At 42.8% G+C, this 17,758-nt stretch overlaps 1 protein-coding gene across 1 annotated transcript in view; it reads right to left on the reverse strand.

The window, feature by feature from the left end:
* Positions 1-12,237, reverse strand: part of Stox1 (storkhead box 1) — a 52,972-nt gene extending 40,735 nt beyond the window's left edge. The window contains exon 1 of the mRNA XM_027931373.2: positions 11,928-12,237. Within this exon, the coding sequence (XP_027787174.2) occupies positions 11,928-12,237 (310 nt within the window). The remainder of the gene's footprint in view (positions 1-11,927) is intronic.
* Positions 12,238-17,758: the final 5,521 nt, after the last annotated feature.

The following is a 17,758-nucleotide window of genomic DNA, read 5'->3' on the forward strand; positions in this document are numbered from 1 at the left end:
GGACAGACAGGAGAGCAAAACAACCAGGAAGATGGAGCCACAATCCAGGTAGGAAATGGTGAGACCTTGGGTGGACAAAGGTTTAGGATGGGCATGAGAGATACAGAGGAATTAAGCCTTGTGGGACTTGGTGGCCTAATGACCTGGGGAACCGGGGGAGGGGGACGCAATCCACACTGATTTTCAAGTGATTGCCTCTTTTCATCCTATTGGACCTCAAGGATACAAGGCAGCAATTAGAAGTGTCTTCTCGGAACCACCAGCTGCTAAATCAAAATGTGAGCAATTGCTCACCACCCAGATGCTACATACAAATCATCCATCTTGGGAACAGCAGCATGACCACAAGACATCCTGCTGTAGCCCTTCAGCTTCCCTGAGGAGAAGAGGGTTAAAGGCAGCATCTGGCAGAACAAAACTAGAAAAACATGGCTGAAGAGCCTGGGTGGGAAGGAGGGGGGAGATGATGGCAGGGGTATGCTCAGAGCAGCTGTTTCTGCCATTTCCCAGGCCTTAGAGGGCCTAAAGGCCCGGTGGGAATCTGACAACCTCCTGAGGAGCGTGAGTGCCAGCACCGACTGGCAAGAAATACCAGAGCCTTTGTGGGAACCTGGGAGGACCAAAGTGGAGAGGGAGTCAAGAAACTCAAGCAGCACCAGCCACCTCGTACCCTTACCACCTAACAGAAAGAAGGGATAATCAGGCCCCTAATGACTCGAGAGATGCCAAGATGTGTCTAGAAGGAGGACAAGGTAAAACAGAGGCATTTGTTTCTAGTGATTGTCCAAACAATCTTGTCATGGCCATTAGTTTCTCTATGGCTCGACATTTCTCACCAACAGAATGGCATTTTATTTTTTGTGGTGCTGGGGATTCAACCCAGGTCCTTGTGCGTGCGAGGCAAATACTCTACCAACTGAGCTATGTCCCTAGCCCCCAGAATGTCATTTTAAAAGGGGAGAAGACAGGAACTAAAAACATTCACTCATGGGCCAGGAGCAGCGGTGCATGCTTTGAATTCCAGTTAACTGAGGAGGCTGAGGCAGGAGAAGTATGAGTTCGAGACCAATTTATCGAGACCCTGTCTCAAAAAAACAATAAGAAGGGTTGGGGGTGTAACTCAGTAGAAGAACACTTGTCCCAGTACCTCATTCAATCAATCAAATCATTTATGGGATTTTGTTTTCAGTAGTGGGCTAAATTCTATTAGATCAACCCTTTTGTAAATATCACTGTAATCTTTGGACCAAATGGTAAACACATTACCTATTGAAGGTCCTGGAAACAACCCAAACCACTGGAAATCAGAGGCAATGGGAAGGGAGAGACCCGTTTTGGAAGGGAGTACTGGTAGGTAAGTTTCATTTTTTGTGTGTGTGCGTGTGTGTGTGGTGCTGAGGATTGATCCCAAGGCCTTGTGCACTGAGGCAAGCACTCTACCAACTGAGCTATATCCCCAACTCAGCTTCACATTTTTTCGTAGTTCTTCACCTGGAGGAAGTTGCCAGTAGCAGTCAGGAAAGAAGCTAAATTTTGGTAGAAACTCAGAGTCTTACTGACTTTAAGAATCTAAGGAGGGCTGGGGATGTGGCTCAAGCGGTAGCGCGCTCGCCTGGCATGCGTGCGGCCTGGGTTCGATCCTCAGCACCACATACAAAGATGTTGTGTCCGCCGAAAACTAAGAAATAAATATTTAAAAAATTCAAAAAAAAAAAGAATCTAAGGACAGTGGGGGCATGATAGCACACGCCTGTAATCCTAGATATTTGAGAGGCAGAGAAAGGAGAATCACAAATTCAAGGCCAAGCTAGGAAACTTAGCAGAATCCTGTTCCAAAATTTTAAAGTTTTAGAAAGGGCTGGGGATGTAGTTCTGGGGTAGAGCCCTTGCCTAGCATGTGTGAGTCCTGGGTTCAATCCCCAGTACTGCAAAACACTTAAAAATAAATAAATAAATAAAATTAAGGGCAGTATTTGGAGCAGTTATAAGTGAAAAGGTACAGAGGGATAAGGATAAAGCCATAGAGGTGGGATGTCAAATTCTGCATACAAACTCTGCCTTACTTTGTGGCTGAACCATGAACAGGGCCCAAGCAGCCCACCTTAAGCTAAAAGAACTGGACAGAGATTTTAGCTGTCATTTCCCTTCAAGGGAGATAGAATTCAGAGTTTTAAGTCTAACCAAGTTAACTGCCTGATAAAATAAACAAACAAAATCAACATCTCCACAGAGGAATCTAATAATCCAGACTCTCTACAACATATCATAATATCAGAGATATAATCCAGAGTTACTAGACCACTCAGACACAGGAAAATGTGACTCGTGTTCGAGATCAGATGCAACCAATGAGATGACCTGAGATGATCCAGATGCTGGAATTATAAGAATTTTGAGGTAGATGTTATAACTATATTGAAGGGGAAATATGCTTGTAGTAAACAAATTGGAAATCTCATCATAGAAACAGAAATTATTTTAAAACAATCAAATAAGGGCTGGGGATAGAGCTCAGTTGGTAGAGTGCTTGCCTCACGTGCACAAGGCCCTGGGTTCAATCCCCAGCACCACAAAAAAAAAAAAAAAAAAAAAATTAAATAATATCCAGCCAAGAATAAAACCATAGGTCTACACATAGACTTATATACAAATATTCATAGCAACATCCTTCATAGTGTCTGAAAAGCAGAAACAACCTAACCCAAGTGACCATCTATTGAAGAATGTATAAGCAAAATGTGGTATGTCCAGATACAATGGATTACTCAGCATAAAAATAAAAGTTTTTTTTGTTTTGTTATGTTTTTTGTTGTTTTGGTCTTTTTTTTCTTTCCTTTTCTTTTTTTCCCAGCATTGGGAATTGAACCCAGTGTGGCTTTACCACTGAGCTACATCCCCAGCCTTTATTTTTTATTTTCAGGCAAGGTGTCACTAAATTGCCCAGGCTAGCCTTGAACTTATGATTCTGCAGTCTCAGCATCCCGAGTCACTGATATTACAGGCATGTGCCACTGTGCCTGGCTCAGAATAAATGTTTAGCATACATAAGGACTGGGTTCAATTTCTAGCACCCCAGCACCAAAACAAAACAAAACAGAACAAAAAAACCATGAAATGAATAATTTTATGTTATGTGAATTATATCTTAAATGTTATGGTTTGGATCTAAATGTTTTAAAGGTTGGTCACCATTTTAGCAAAGATCAGAGGTGGAGTCTTTTAAAGCGATTGGATCATGAGGCTTTGACTTCATGAATGGATTCATTTATTAATAGATTCCTGGCTAAATGGGCTTGGGGGAGGGACTTGGTTTTAAAAGTGAGCCCTGGGCCAGGGTTGTGGCTCAGTGGTAGAGCACTTGTCTAGCATGCATGAGGCAGGGTTCAATCCCCAGCACCACATTAAAAAAAAAAAAAAAGTGAGCTCCCTCTTTTTGCTTCCTGGCTGTCGTGAGCTCTTGACTTTTGTTACACCATACACTCCCCACCATGATGTTCTGCCTCACCACAGGCCCAAAGAGATTCTCCTTTAGCCAGTGCTGCTGCTCACCTATAATCCCAGCAACTCCAGAGGTTGTGGCAGGAGAATCACAAGTTTGAGACCACCCTAGGCAACTTAGTGAGAAGCTCAGCAATTTAATGAGACCCTGTCTCAAAATAAAAAATAAAAAGAAATTCATGATGTAGCTCAATGGTAAAACATTCCTGGGTTCAGTCCCCAGTACAAAACAAAAGAAAAAAAATTAGATAGTCTCCTTTTAAGTTGCTACTCTCAGGTATTTTGTCACAGTGATAGAAAGCTGAGTAACACACTCTAATTTTCTAAAAATGTGGGAAAAATTATGGGAAACTGGTTGATGGGCATAGAAGAATTCTGTACTATCTTTACAAGTTTTCTGTAAATCGAAACTCATTCCAAAATTAAAAGTTTATTTTAAAAATTATATTTATGCTGGGCACAGTGGCCCATGCCTTGTAATCCCAAGCACTTGAAAGGTTGAAGCAGGAGGATTGTAAGTTCAAGGCCAGTCTGGACAACTTAGTAAGACTCTGTCTCAAAATAAAATTTTGAGGGTTGGGAATGCAGTTCAGCGGCAGGGCACTTGCTTAGCACACCCAGGGTCCTGGGTTCAATCCCCAATACTTAAAAAAATTAAAAAATTAGAGTAGCATTTGAAAAATAAAGTTCTCAGGAATATACATTTAACAAAAGAATTACAAAACACGGCTAACAGAAATTAAGAACACTCAAATAAATGAAGAGATAGACAATGTTCACATGTACTATAGTAAAGACAGTAAAACCCAAATTAGGTTGACTATGAGGCTAGGTTCAACTTAAAAAGAAATACTAGGATACTAGATTTGAACTTAAAAGGAAATAATACTGGACTGGGAACGTGGCTCAAGTGGTAGCGCGCTCGCCTGGCATGCGTGCGGCCCGGGTTCGATCCTCAGTACCACATACAAACAAAGATGTTGTGTCCGCCGAAAACTAAAAAATAAATAAAAAATTCTCTCTCTCCCTCTCTCTCTCTCTCTTTAAAAAAAAAAAAGGAAATAATACTATGATATAGGATTGAATATCATTTGTCCCCTTCAAAAGAATTTAATCCCTGGGGCTGGGGGTTGTGGCTCAGTGGTAGAGTGCTAGCCTAGCATGCCTGAGGCACTGGGTTCAATCCTCAGCACCACAGGAAAATAAAATAAAGATATTGTGTCCACATATAACCAAAAAATAAATATTTTTTAAAAGGAGTTTAATCTCTGGGGCTGGGGTTATGGCTCAGTGGTAGAGCACTCACCTTACATGTGCAAGGCCCTGGGTTCGATCCTCAGCACCATATAAATAAATAGGGTTATTGTGTCCAACTACAATTAAAAAAAATAAATATTTAAAAAATAAAAAAAGAGTTTAATCTCCATTCTGAGATATTAAGAGGGTAGAAACTTAGATAATCTAACTATGGTGTTTAGAGATAGAGCATTTGGAGGGTAATTAGGATTAGAAAAGGTCATTAGAGTGGAAACCCATTATCGAATACTGATGACCTTGTGAGGAAAGAGACCAAAATACATACTCTCTCCTGCCTTTCACCTACTATGCTCTATGTCGTCTTGGAACTCTGCCAGCAAGAAGGTTTTTACCACATGTGGCCATTGTGTTATTAGTAATAGAAAATGATAAACTAAGACTAGAGACCAACCATTCTAGTTGGTCTCTATCCTTTCCCTCACTTTATTTTTATTTCTATATTTTTATACTACAGATCAGTTTGAAATTAGATGATTTATCTATCCTGGTTTTCCCAAGACTGCCTTCATTTTAGAAATGATAGTTTTGGCAAACATGTTGACTCATGGTTATGATCCTAGCTACTTGGGAGGCAGAGGCAGGAAAATCGAAAGAAAGTTTAAGGACAAGGCTGGGGTGGTGGCTCAGTGGTAAATAGCTTGTCTCGCTTGTGTGAGGCAAGGGTTCAATCCCCAGCATCACATAAAAATAAGTAAGATAAAGTTATTGTGTCCATCTACAACTAAAACAATTATTAAAAAAAAAGTTTAAGGACACCCTAAGCAACTTAGTGAGTACATGTAAATAAAATAAAAAGAAGGGCTAGGGATGAGGCTCAGTGATAGAATACCTATCTAGTATATGTAACACCCTGGGTTCAATGCTCAGTACTCAAAAAATAAACAAACACATTTCTGAATATCAGCAGAGGAGCTAAAAGACAATATTAAATGTTGGCAAAGTGTAGAGAATTAGTATTGTCACACATTTGTTAGGAGTATAAAACTGTCCAATCATAAAACTAAATGTAAACTATGAGTTAGAAATTTCTCTGCTAGGTATTTTATCTAAAAGAAGTAAAAGCATTAAAAAATTTCTATGCAAATATTCACAGATGCTTTATTCATAATAGCCATAAACTAGAAACATCCAGGTGTCTACATAAGGGAAAATGAATAATCTATGATATACAATATACTCATACAATAGAATACTACTCAGTGACAATAAGGAACAAACTAAAAACAGGGAAGAATTTCAAGATTCAAGAGAAAGAATCCTCTTACAAAAGAGTTCATACTACTTAAGGCCATTTATGTGACATTCTTGAACAGGTGAAACTTATTTATGGTTTAAAAAAATCAGAATGCCACATGCAGTAGCGCATTCCTATAATCCCAGCTACTCCAGAGGCTGAGGCAGGAGGATGGCAAATTCAAGGCCAGCCTCAGAAACTTAGCAAGACCCTGTCTCAAAATAAAAATTAAAAAGGACTTGCGATAGAGCTCAGTGGTAGTGTGCCCCTGGGTTCACCACACATAGAAAAAAGTACATTTAACGTCTGTGCATTTCATGCAGGATGCTATGCTACATTGAAACCCAACTACTCAGGAGACAAAGGTAGGAAGATGGCAAATTCAAGGCCAGTTTAGGAAAATATTGAGAACTGTCTGAAAAAAAAAAAGTTACAAAAAGCATTGAAAAAAATTATGCAGTTCACTAAATAAAAATTTCACCTACAAACTCCATTAGCTAACCCCTACAAGAGGCCCTACTGCTATTCAAGTAGGACTTCAGAAAAAAGGCAGAGCTAGAGTCATTTCACTCCTTTTCTCTCCTCCCACACCATTCCTCAGGTCACAGGAGAGTTAAAAGGTATCAGAGATTTGCCATCAGGCACCAAGTTTCACTGAACTGTTCCTCCTCTCCCAAACCAAGATAGATCCTGGAATGAACCATTGACATGTAACATTAATTAGTAATGGTCTCTATACTGCTATCGTACTTAAAACTTTAATTTTTTTTTTTTTTTTGTAATATTGGGGATCAAACCCATGCCAGGCAAGAGTACTACCACTCCAGCACAAGCACTCACAGTTCCACCTTGATATCTCTATGACTGGAAGGCTGTACTCAGAGGTGTCTGGAGGAACAGGTAGGAAGTACATGAAAAGTGGAAAGGTCCTCCCATCACTTCCCCCTGGCCAGGCTGTCCTGCCTGACCAGCACTACCCACCAAACACACACCAGGGAACTTTTGCCCAAAGCAGAAACTTCAGGGTCCATGTGTATCAATCACGGTGGGATGGAGAAGACTATGTGCACCAGTCAGCTTCTGGAACATGGCCTCCCACTCGACTAGACCCTCTTTTGTGGTTGTTGTTGTAGATGGACACAATACCTTTATTTTATTTATTTATTTTTAGGTGGTGCTGAGGATCGAACCCAGGGCCTCACAGTGTGAGACAAGCGCTCTACCATTGAGCCTGAGCCACAGCTCCAGCCCAGCTGTACCCTCTCTAATTGAATGGAAGAAACAGACTGACTCCACCTTATCTTTGAGCACAGGTAAGTCTGAAAGATACATTAAAATATAACCCAGGTGTGATGATGCAAGCCTGTAATCCCAAGAGTCTGAGGCAGGAGGACTGAAAGTTCAAGGCCAAACTGGGCAACTTAGGGAGAACCAATCTCGAAACAAAATAAACAGAGCGGGATGTAGCTCAGTAGTAGACGATGACAGCTTGCCTCACATGCACCCTGAAGCCCTGGGTTTAATCCCCAGTACCACAAAACAAACACCACAGAGACATCTAGAATAGTACTTGGCACATGAATGAATTCATAAAGCCAGTGTTATAAATAAAAGAGCTGTGGACATTTGGGGCATTTTTACCCAATGAGAAAAGATGACAGGCCCTGCTGAGTGTGAAAGGGTGGTGACACCTCTGCTCTAATTTTCAGAATGTAACAAACTTATTTGGCCAAGTGGCCTTCCACCACAGTAGGTATGGTCTCAGTAGCAACAGAATCTCCCAAACAAAGGCAGGTGTCCCCTCTCACCACTCCACTCCCTGCACACACAGCTGCTGGGTAAACAGCTGTCTCTTGGCAGTTTCCAGAACACACCCTTTCATTTGTTAATGCCATTTGCTAATGAAAAACAAAACACAAAACCCTTGGGGACTAGCACACAAAAGAAGAATGAGCTCCCTGTCATCAAACTAAAGATCCAACTGTCCCTCTTTTAAAAAAATATTCTTCCTGGCATCGATTTTCTCACTAGAGGAAAGATGATGTACAGAAAATGAAGAGGGAAAGAAAAGGCACAAAGTTTGGAGAACGCATAAATGCAGGACTTATGCTTAGGTCTGCACCTGGGGACTTGGGTCACTCACTCCTGTCTGCACAGCCAGCAGGCTCCTTGGAGCCATATGACTGCTGGGTTTATAAAACTGGCCTGCCTCTTCCTCTATCTTCTGTAGCAGTGACCAATAGCAATACTCCATGTGCCCAGATGGTTTAATGCAGGACTATATGAGCCTTAAAAGAAAAAAAAAAATTGGACAGCAAAGAGACCACATTGGTTCTTCGTGTCCTTTTCTAGCATTTTGCTCTTTCCCACAAAGTAACAAGAGTGAGAACCTGTGTCCACAGCAGCTCTTCTCTCACCTTCTTGGAAGCCCATTTTGGCTTTGGAAGCCCATAAAGCAAGCAGACTGGAAATTTTTCCGTTGGGGGAAAGATGCTTCTTCTGTCTTCACTACCCTCTGGGACTCTAATGGTGGCCTGAAAGCTGCCCTGACAACTCTTCTCCATTGATCTGATCCCAGGATCCCAAATTGGATAGTAATTAACAACACTATTCAAAACAAGAGCACCCACAAACACCCCTGGTGCATCCATCACTTGGCATCAAATAAGATTCTTCTCCAATTTTGCTCCTCAAAATTTTCTCATGGATTTTTTTTCCCCCTTTTGTTTTTGGGGCACTAAACCCAAGGGTGTCACACACTCATGAATGGTTTTGTCCAAATTCCAGCTGAATGTCCAAATTCCTGTAAGGACATAATTAAAAACCTTGAAATTATTCCTGTCCAGGGATGCAGGTCAGGTATGATGACCCAGGAGAAAAATACAGAATGGAGTCCACTGCATCCTGAGTTGTGTGACAGGCGGTACTACCTAATGGGCGCAGGATGGGGACACCGTCGACACAGAGGACTAACCCACATAACAGTGTCAGAAGAACAATTGGTGCTTTGGCATGCTGAGGACTCTGAATAGAGGATGGCCTCAGAGGCAAAGTCTTTCCTCCTCCAGTTCTACTTTTTCCAAAGCAGACCTAAGGATTCCTTTTCTTCAAGGTGGGTCACAGAGATTAGACCTCTTTCTTCCAAAGACAAATATAAAACCTAGAAATATTCCTCTAACCTTCCCCTACCTTACTGTGTTTTAAGATCTGGCCATAATGAAATTTTCTGACCTATTTTGTCTGATAGTAGATCATAAGACTCTCATTCCAGAGGGGTCCTTACCTACATATATGAGGAAGGAATGCTGCACAGAGAAGCCAAGGGTATCTGAACAAACGGGCCTTGCTGGGATTCCCCCATCCGTCCATCACCATCAGGTCATAGCTTTTTGCCCAGTCTCATTCCTATGTGGCTGTCCCTTCTTCGTTCGATCTGAGCATTACAATAAGCAGTTCTCCCTGGATCTCTCTCTCTCTCTCTTTTTAAGACCTACCTGGTTCTCTGGCCTATTCTTTTTAAATACTCATAGTTGTAGATGGATACAATACCTTTATTTATTTATTTATTCATACTTGTATTGGACACAATACCTTTATTTTATTGATTTATTTTTATGTGGTGCTGAGAATTGAACCCAGTGCCTCACACATGCTAGGCAAGCGCTCTACTACTGAGCCACAGCCACAGCCCTCCCTGGATCTTTTGGATCATTTTTTAAATAAATTTTTTTAATATTTATTTTTTAGTTGTAGTTGGACACAATATCTTTATTTTTATGTGGTGCTGAGGATAGAACCCAGGGCCTCACATGTGCTAGCTAGCCAAGCGCTCTACTGCTGGGCCACAACCCCAGCCCCTCTTTTGGATCATTTTTGAAGGCTTCCAAGTCATGCAAAACTTTGATTAAATAAATCTGTTATGCTTTTCTCTTGTTACTTTGTTTGTTTGTTTTTGTACTGGGGATTGAATCCAGGGGTGCTTTACCACTGATGTATATCTCCAGCACTGCGCCCCCCCCCCCACCCTTTTAAGACAGGGTCTTGCTAAATTACTGAGGCTGTCCTTGAACTAGCAATTCTCCTTCCTCAGTCTCCAGAGTAGCCAGGATTACAGGTGTGTACCAACATCTGTCTTTTGTTACAGGGATTTCAATAATGTCCATTATGATAGGAAGGAAATTTTCTGTCTCTATATCAGTATTCAGCAATGCTTGGTGGGCCCAGATAGTGGCATCATGGCTGCCTCTGACTTAGCATAAGCCCTCTCTTATTTCACTCCCAGGTCTAGATCCCCACTGCATCCTACTCCCTCGATGCAATAGACTCTATGCTTACCCTTTGAAAGGGGGGTGGGGGGTGGGAGAACCAGAGAATGTAACCACTAATTAAAACCAGAAAAACCCAGGACACAGAACTGAAAAGAGTTTTTCATCCAGCCTGTCTGAAAGACCCCTTCCCTGTGAGGATTTTGGCTTGGCTACTTGGCTCACTGCTCTCAGAGCCAGAAAACTATTTTCTTCACTCACTCCTTCATGTAAAAGAAGATAAAATGTGCATATATAGTTTTGCAATGAGTGCTTTTTGTTGTAGTTGCTACTTTTAAGGAAAAAAAGTGGGAGTGGGGAGGAGGCAGACAGAATATAGATGAGAAGCCAAGGTTTAGCTGCACTGATCAGGCATGGTGGTGCACACCTGTAATCTTAGCTACTTGGGAGGCTGAGGCAGAAGGACCACAAGTTCAAGGCCAGCCTGGGCAACTTAGCAAGACTGTGTCTCAAAATAAAAAATAAAAAGCTCAATGGTAAAGGGCCCCTGGGTTAATCCCAGTACAGCAAAAATAAACAAACAAATAATTTTAAAATACAAACAAAAATTAGCTGCACTGGCCTGTAGCTGCTTCAGCTATCCTTGGAGAGATGACACCCAGCATCAGGTGCCTCCTGCCCCCCTGTTCTTTTGCCCTGGGGGACTGAAACAATTGTTTATTTACTGCTCCTCCTCCTTAGATGGAAGGAGGAAGAAGATTTATGGACTAAGATAGAGGGGTTCCTTGGAATCAAAACTCAGGGCTGGAACAACTGGTGGTTTGTCAACAACATTCCATCAAATGGACCTCACAAGCCCATATAAATACAACCCACATAAATACTAGGCTATATGATTGGTTGCGGCATTGTTACCTTAGTTTAGTGGCCAGTATCAGTGACCACTCACTGGTGCAGTCTTGGTTTCTCAAATGAGAAGCTATTTTATACAGGCAAAATGCTGCCGTCTGTTTTCTAACAAAGAATGGGGATGTGGAAGCTTGTCTATTCGGTTAATGGGAGGGATTGTGTCCAGAGCACCACCTCTTTCTTTTCCCCAGCAGTTAAGAACCCAAAACCTGCTAGACCCTGAACCCAAACGACCACACCATGCAGTACAGCAGGACACTCCAAGTCAGTAGTTTAGTTAGAAGAGAGAGGGCGGGGGAAGGGGGAGAGAAGCCAGATTCGACAGATCCTTCTTCCCTAAGCTCTCCTATGAAGCGTAGACGGGAGCCCCTGCCCTCTGATTGCAGCTCTGGCGGCCCATAGCATCACTTTTCTAAGTAGAAAGTTCCTTCCTCCAGGAACCTATGTAGGAACTTTTAAATAGTTGCGGAAAGGAGGCATCCTGGAGCTAGGCATACCCTGGGGTCTGACGCTTCAGTGTCCTAACAGGAGGAACGGTCTCCAGAGTGTTTCAGCAAGCCAGCCCTCCTCCAGTCACACGACTGGCTCCCTCACCCCCTAACTCCTGTTCTCTCTGGGTTGTGTCTCATCCCTGTGGCAGGGGATCGCATACCGGTCCCTGCAGCTTGCGCGGGACGCCGCTTCTTTCGGGGCCCTGCACTCACCCACCGCCCTGATGTGGAAGCCGCGAGGTGGGCGCAGCGCTCGGCGACGCCAGGCATCGCGCAGCACCTGCAGGCTGGAGGGGGGTGCATGCACCAGCAACACTCCGCGCCGTAGCCAGCCCAGGAAGGCCAGCCGCGAGGCGGCGCGCGCCAGCCTCGCGTTCCAAAAGCAGCGCGCGTTGGCTCGGCGGAAGGCACGGAACACCGCGCGCCCACCCGGCTCCTCCGCAGTCCCCGCTTCCTCCTGCGCCTCAAGCCGGCACAGAACTAGCGCCAGCGAGCCCGGCGCCAGCTGCACCGGCCTGGCCATGCTGCCGCGCACGACTGAAAACCCGCTGCCTAGCCCAGCGGCCGACTGCACTGGCAGCTCGGGCGCTGCACGCCGGGCGGAAGGGATCGACTGACTGCGCGCTGCCCGGGCTGCCCCGGGAACAGGCTGCAGGGGGCGGGGCCGACAAGCCAGGGGTGGGACGGCCACTGCTCCAGCCCGCGCAGCGCCGCAGAGGGGTTTCCAAGAGCTGAGCTTCGGTCTCTACACCTACGCCTGGGTTCTGTTCTCCGCCCCGGGCGACCCCCTTCATTTCCCAGCCTCAGGAAGCCCGGAGAAACTTCCCTATGCTCGAAGGGCCCGCGCTGGAGCTTTTCCAAATCCCGGGGGAGCTCCCACAGTCCCCTGGATAGCTGAGCTGTCGCCAACGGCAGCGCGAGCTGTAGCACTAAAGTCCCGAAGCAGAGAGGATCAGGGTTGTCCCTGTCACCTTGGTTTTGGGGCTGCTCCTGTGAGGACCGGAGCTGGGGGATCGTGGACTTCTCTGTGGCCAGGAGTCAAGAGACCCAGGTTTGAGTCTCAAATCTGCTCCTAAACTGTCTGCGCAAGTCATTTCGCTACTCTAACTTTAGAATGTCTCCGGCAGCCTAGCCTAGGGTCCCTACCTGGATCCGGCTTGCCAGATTCCACCCCTCACTCGAATAAGAAATACTCAAAAAGATAAACATTATGTATGCAGTTTGATCAAAGTGGAGAGAAGCAACTTGATTACTTTTCCCCACCAGCCACCCAAAAGCAGTTCAATTTGTAAAAACAAAAAGCAGATGCTGTACCAGAGATTTAGTTATCCCAACTTAGAACGGGGCCAGGGGACAGATCTCGGCTCCCGGGCTTCTTTGGCTGTCAAGGCTAGGGATTGCAGTCCTTCAACTTCCTTTCTCAGCAGGAATTTTGTTCCCAGTTTGCGAGGGGTTGGGAGTGGGGGTTCCGTGTGGTTCAAGAACTGGAGAAACTCATTTTACAGGAAAGTGAACTGAAGATTTTTTTTTTTTTTTTTTTTTTTTTTTTTGGTACGGGGGATTGAACCTGGGGGTGCTTAACCTCTAAGTTATATCCCCAGCCCTTTTTATTTTTTTATTTAAAGATAGAGACTCACTAGGTTGCTTACAGCCTCTCTGAGTTGCTGACTTCGAACCTGCGATCCTCTTGCCTCCTCTCTGAGCCGCTGGGATTACAGGCGTGCGCCACAGTGCTAAACTGAGGATCCTTTTATCCATGACTTTCTGAAGTTCTAGAATCTGCTCCCGCCCCAGGGATTTCCCATACTCTTGAGAAATGAGGAAAGTAAAGTGTTGAAGAGGTGTCATTTCGTTTGGTGAAGTGTAAGGTGAAATCCATGGGACTCAGCCCTGGGTTGAACCTGGGGATGTAGAGAAGACAGAGGCCATTCTGGGTCAGGATGAGGGGGAGAAGGAAGGAAAGCGTGTGATCTGTCCAGGTAGACAATGGACCTCGCCTCAGAGCAGCCAGGGACAATTCAAATGCTAAGGGACAAAGAGGCTGGAACCCTGAGGGGCCTGGGATGAGGGTTCCTTGAGGAAAAGGAGCATTTGAAAATGACCTCAGTGGGAAGGAGAGAGGAAAGAAAACAAGCAAGCAAACAAACTAGCTCAAAAAGGGAAAGGCTTCCAGCTTAATACTATTACTCAGTATCATGAGGGAATAAAGATGCTTAGCAACATCTGGGAGTCATTCCAGACTTTGGGCTCATCAGTCATCCTAACTATAATAATTCAGGTTAATCCATAGCCTGTTCTTAGTAAGCACACAACAAATGACAGATAATAACAATAGTATTAATTTCACAACTCTATCATCTGAAATTTTGTGAGCACCAACATGATGTCACAGGTGGAAAATTCCACACAGTGTTTAAATGACTCAGGCTATATGCATATGGTAAATGGAACAAATGAATTTTGTGTTTAGATTTGGGACCCGTCCAACATGGCTCATCGTGCATGTATACATATTCAAAAATCCAAAAAAATCTGAACTCTAAATTGTTTTTGATCCTGAGCATTTTGGATATGGGATATTCAACCTACATTATTATCTGTTTTTCCACAGACGAAATTGCAGCTCGTTGGATTAAGAAGTGTATTCCAGTCACATGGGTGGTAAGAAATGAAGTCAGATAACCAGTTAAGTCAGGCTTCCCTACAAATAAATCTGACTTCATTTTCAAATAAGCACATGAGGGCTTAGAGTTTATGTATCTCAGTGATAGAATCCTGGACTAGCATGTGTGAGGCCCTGGATTCCATTCCCAGCACCACAAAAATAAATAAATAAGGACATGAACCTGACATAACCATCCACATCTGAATTCTGATTCCAAGCTGGATAGATGGATAAATACAGAAGACAAATGTAATAATCTCCTTTGCCTGTGTAATCCCACTGGGGGATAATACTTCCTTCTCTGGTTCTGTCATGGTACTCACCTTACTGGATCAAGGGTGACCTTCCTGTGTTTCCCATGCTGGAGAACTGGGACTTCGATCTCCATATTGCTAACATTTAGGACATTGTCTTTCTCACAACAAAGATGGTAACAATTTGTTTACTATCCTGGACTCTGCTAGTGTTTTTACCTTTGTGATCTAATTTTATCTGCAAAATTAATTCTCTGAAAGAGTAATATTATTAAATCACATCTCCTGCAGCAAAATAAAAGGTCAGCAAGTATAGACAGCTGGTCCAGGAGGACAAAGCACTAAATGGTGAAGCAGTGATTCCAGTGTCTTCTCATTCACACACATGAGAAGGTGAGGCCAAAAGACTGACTCAATAGACCTGTGGCCTGGTGTAAAAAGTTGTTCTTAGTTTGATTACCTCTTCCAAGAATCTGAATTGAAAATACAGAGATGTATAGGATTTTTGCAAGGGGCTGCAGCTGAAAAGATGCTACAATGTAAAAGCTAGCTATTTAAGGATCTGAAATTATGGAAATTTTTGGTGCTGAGGATGGAACCCAAGGCCTCATGATGCTAAGCAAGCACACCACCATTGAGCCATATCCCCAGCCCTTGTCCTAAAATTATGAAGTAGAACTATCTTAAGCATTGGAATCCTTTGTTTAAATGTAAGAAATTCTTAACAATTTTGCTTAAGCTAGTCCAATTAGCAATAAATAAATAAATAAATAATAAATAAAATAATAATAAAAAGAATGTAAGGAGATAAATTTTAAACTATAGCCAGATACTTTCCTACATTTTCCCCCAAAGAATTGGCTATTCCCCAAATATGCCCAAACTGCTAAAAAATAGAACATGTTGCAAAAATAGAAGCTTGGTGTCTTATGTTTATAATCCCAGCTATTTAGGAGGTTGAGACAGAAGGATCTCAAGTTTAAGGTCAACCAAGGCAATTTGTTCTGTTTCAAAACAAAAATAAAAAAGGGCTGGGGATATATCTCAGTGAAGAGTACTTCCCTAATTTGTTCAAGGACCTGGATTTAATCCCCAGCATTGGGGGAAAAAAAAAAAAAAAGAGAGATTCTCAAAAACATATTTCAGGGCAGTAAGAGATTAATTCTTGTCCTTTTGAAAAACAGTATAACTCTCCAATTTATACTTTCCAGAGTAAATAATTTATAACAATTTACTTCATTTTTTTCCTTTCCTTGTTAGGCTTGAAATTTCTAGTAAGACAGCTCTCTCTTAAAAAAAGGAGATATCACTATAAAGATACATGACTTCTCCCATTATCATATATGTGTGTGTATGTATATATGTGTGTGTGTGTGTGTATATATATATATATATATATATATATATATATATTTTTTTTTTTTTTTTTTTTTTTTTTTTGTACTGGGGAATTGAACTTAGGGGCACATTTAACCACTGAGCCACATCCCCACACAGAGAGGGTCTCTTTGAGTTGGTTAGGGCCTCAACTAAGTTGCTGAGGCTGGCTTTGAATTCGGGATCCTCCTGCCTCAGCCTCCCAAGCCGCTGGGATTATAGGTTTGTGCCACTGAGCCTGGCACCAATTACCATATTAAAAAAATTTTTTTTTTAGTTGTTGATGTACCTTTACTTATTTATATGCGGTACTGATAATTGAGCCCACTGCCTCACACATGCTAGGCAAGTGCTCTACTACTGAGTTACAGCTCCAGCCTCCATTATCATAGTTTTTTTTTTTTTTTTAAAGAGAGAGAGAGAGAGAATTTTTTTTTAATATTTATTTTTTAGTTTTCGGCGGGCACAACATCTTTGTTTGTATGTGGTGCTGAGGATCGAACCCGGGCAGCACGCATGCCAGGCGAGCGCGCTACCACTTAAGCCACATCCCCAGCCCCCATTATCATAGTTTTGATGAAGATTTATTTAGCTCATCCAAGTTGCCATTGACTTCAAAAGTACAGCAGTTTTTCAAGGGACAGGATCTATACAGAACTTTTGGCCTTGAAGATTAAGATGGCTTGTCCTAGAAAAAAATGGGAAGCTGGTACCTTTGAATTGAGGTGACACTACTGGAGCTTCCTTTCCCCAAAGTGCCCAAGATGGAGGGACACTTGCCTATACTTACAGAGACTCCGAAGCACCTCAATGCAGGAAGGACAACTGGGGAGGCCTCTCTGAGCCAACACAAATCTAATGAGCTGGATGATTGGAGGAAATAAAGGAGTAGCTCTCAACATCAGTAGTGTGGCAGCAGGTACCAAGGTAACTATAATGAGCACCCCAAGAAAAAGATTGGGCTCCTTTTCCCCATTTCCTGAGTACCGTGTAAATTTCCCCCACCCTAAGATTCTTGGAAAACTCAAGATTGCCCCCAACTACTACCTCGTACAAAGTTCAAATTTTTTTTTTAAATGTTGATGGACCTTTTTATTTTTATTCATTTTTATTATTTATATGTGGTGCTGAGAATCGAACCCAGGGCCTCACACATGCTAGGCAAGTGCTCTACCACTGAGCCACAACTCCAGTCCCCAAAATTCAATTTTTGGCCATTCACACAAACAAAACTGAGAGTTAGATTTTATTTGATTGAGAAGCCAGGTGTGGTGGCACAAGCATGTAATCCCAGCAGCCTGGGAGGCTGAGGCAGGAGGATCGTGAATTCAAAGCCAGCCACAGCAACTTGTGAGCCCCTAAGCAACTCAGCAAGACTCTGTCTCTAAATAAAACATAAAAAAGGGCTGGGGATGTGGTTCAATGGTTGAGTGCCCCTGGATTCAATCCCTGGTTAAAAAAAAAAAAAAAAGATTTTATTTGGTTTAGAAAAATTAACCAAAGGGAAACAAATTCATACCTGCCACGATAATTGGTATAGAAGATAAACTTGGTCCTTTGATGCTCACATCTACCTAGTGTCTGTCCTAAGAGGGGCATTCAATATAACTCACACTCTGACCTGGCTTATTTTCTAGCTTCCTCTCCAACTCCATCATTTCTTCCTCTCCCAATACACAACAGGACATTTTGCTCTGGCCACACATTAGGTTTTAAGAACAAGTGTTCCAATCTTTTTTTTTTTTTGG

This window comes from Marmota flaviventris, chromosome 4, assembly GCF_047511675.1.
Source record: "Marmota flaviventris isolate mMarFla1 chromosome 4, mMarFla1.hap1, whole genome shotgun sequence".
Taxonomy (NCBI): domain Eukaryota; kingdom Metazoa; phylum Chordata; class Mammalia; order Rodentia; family Sciuridae; genus Marmota; species Marmota flaviventris.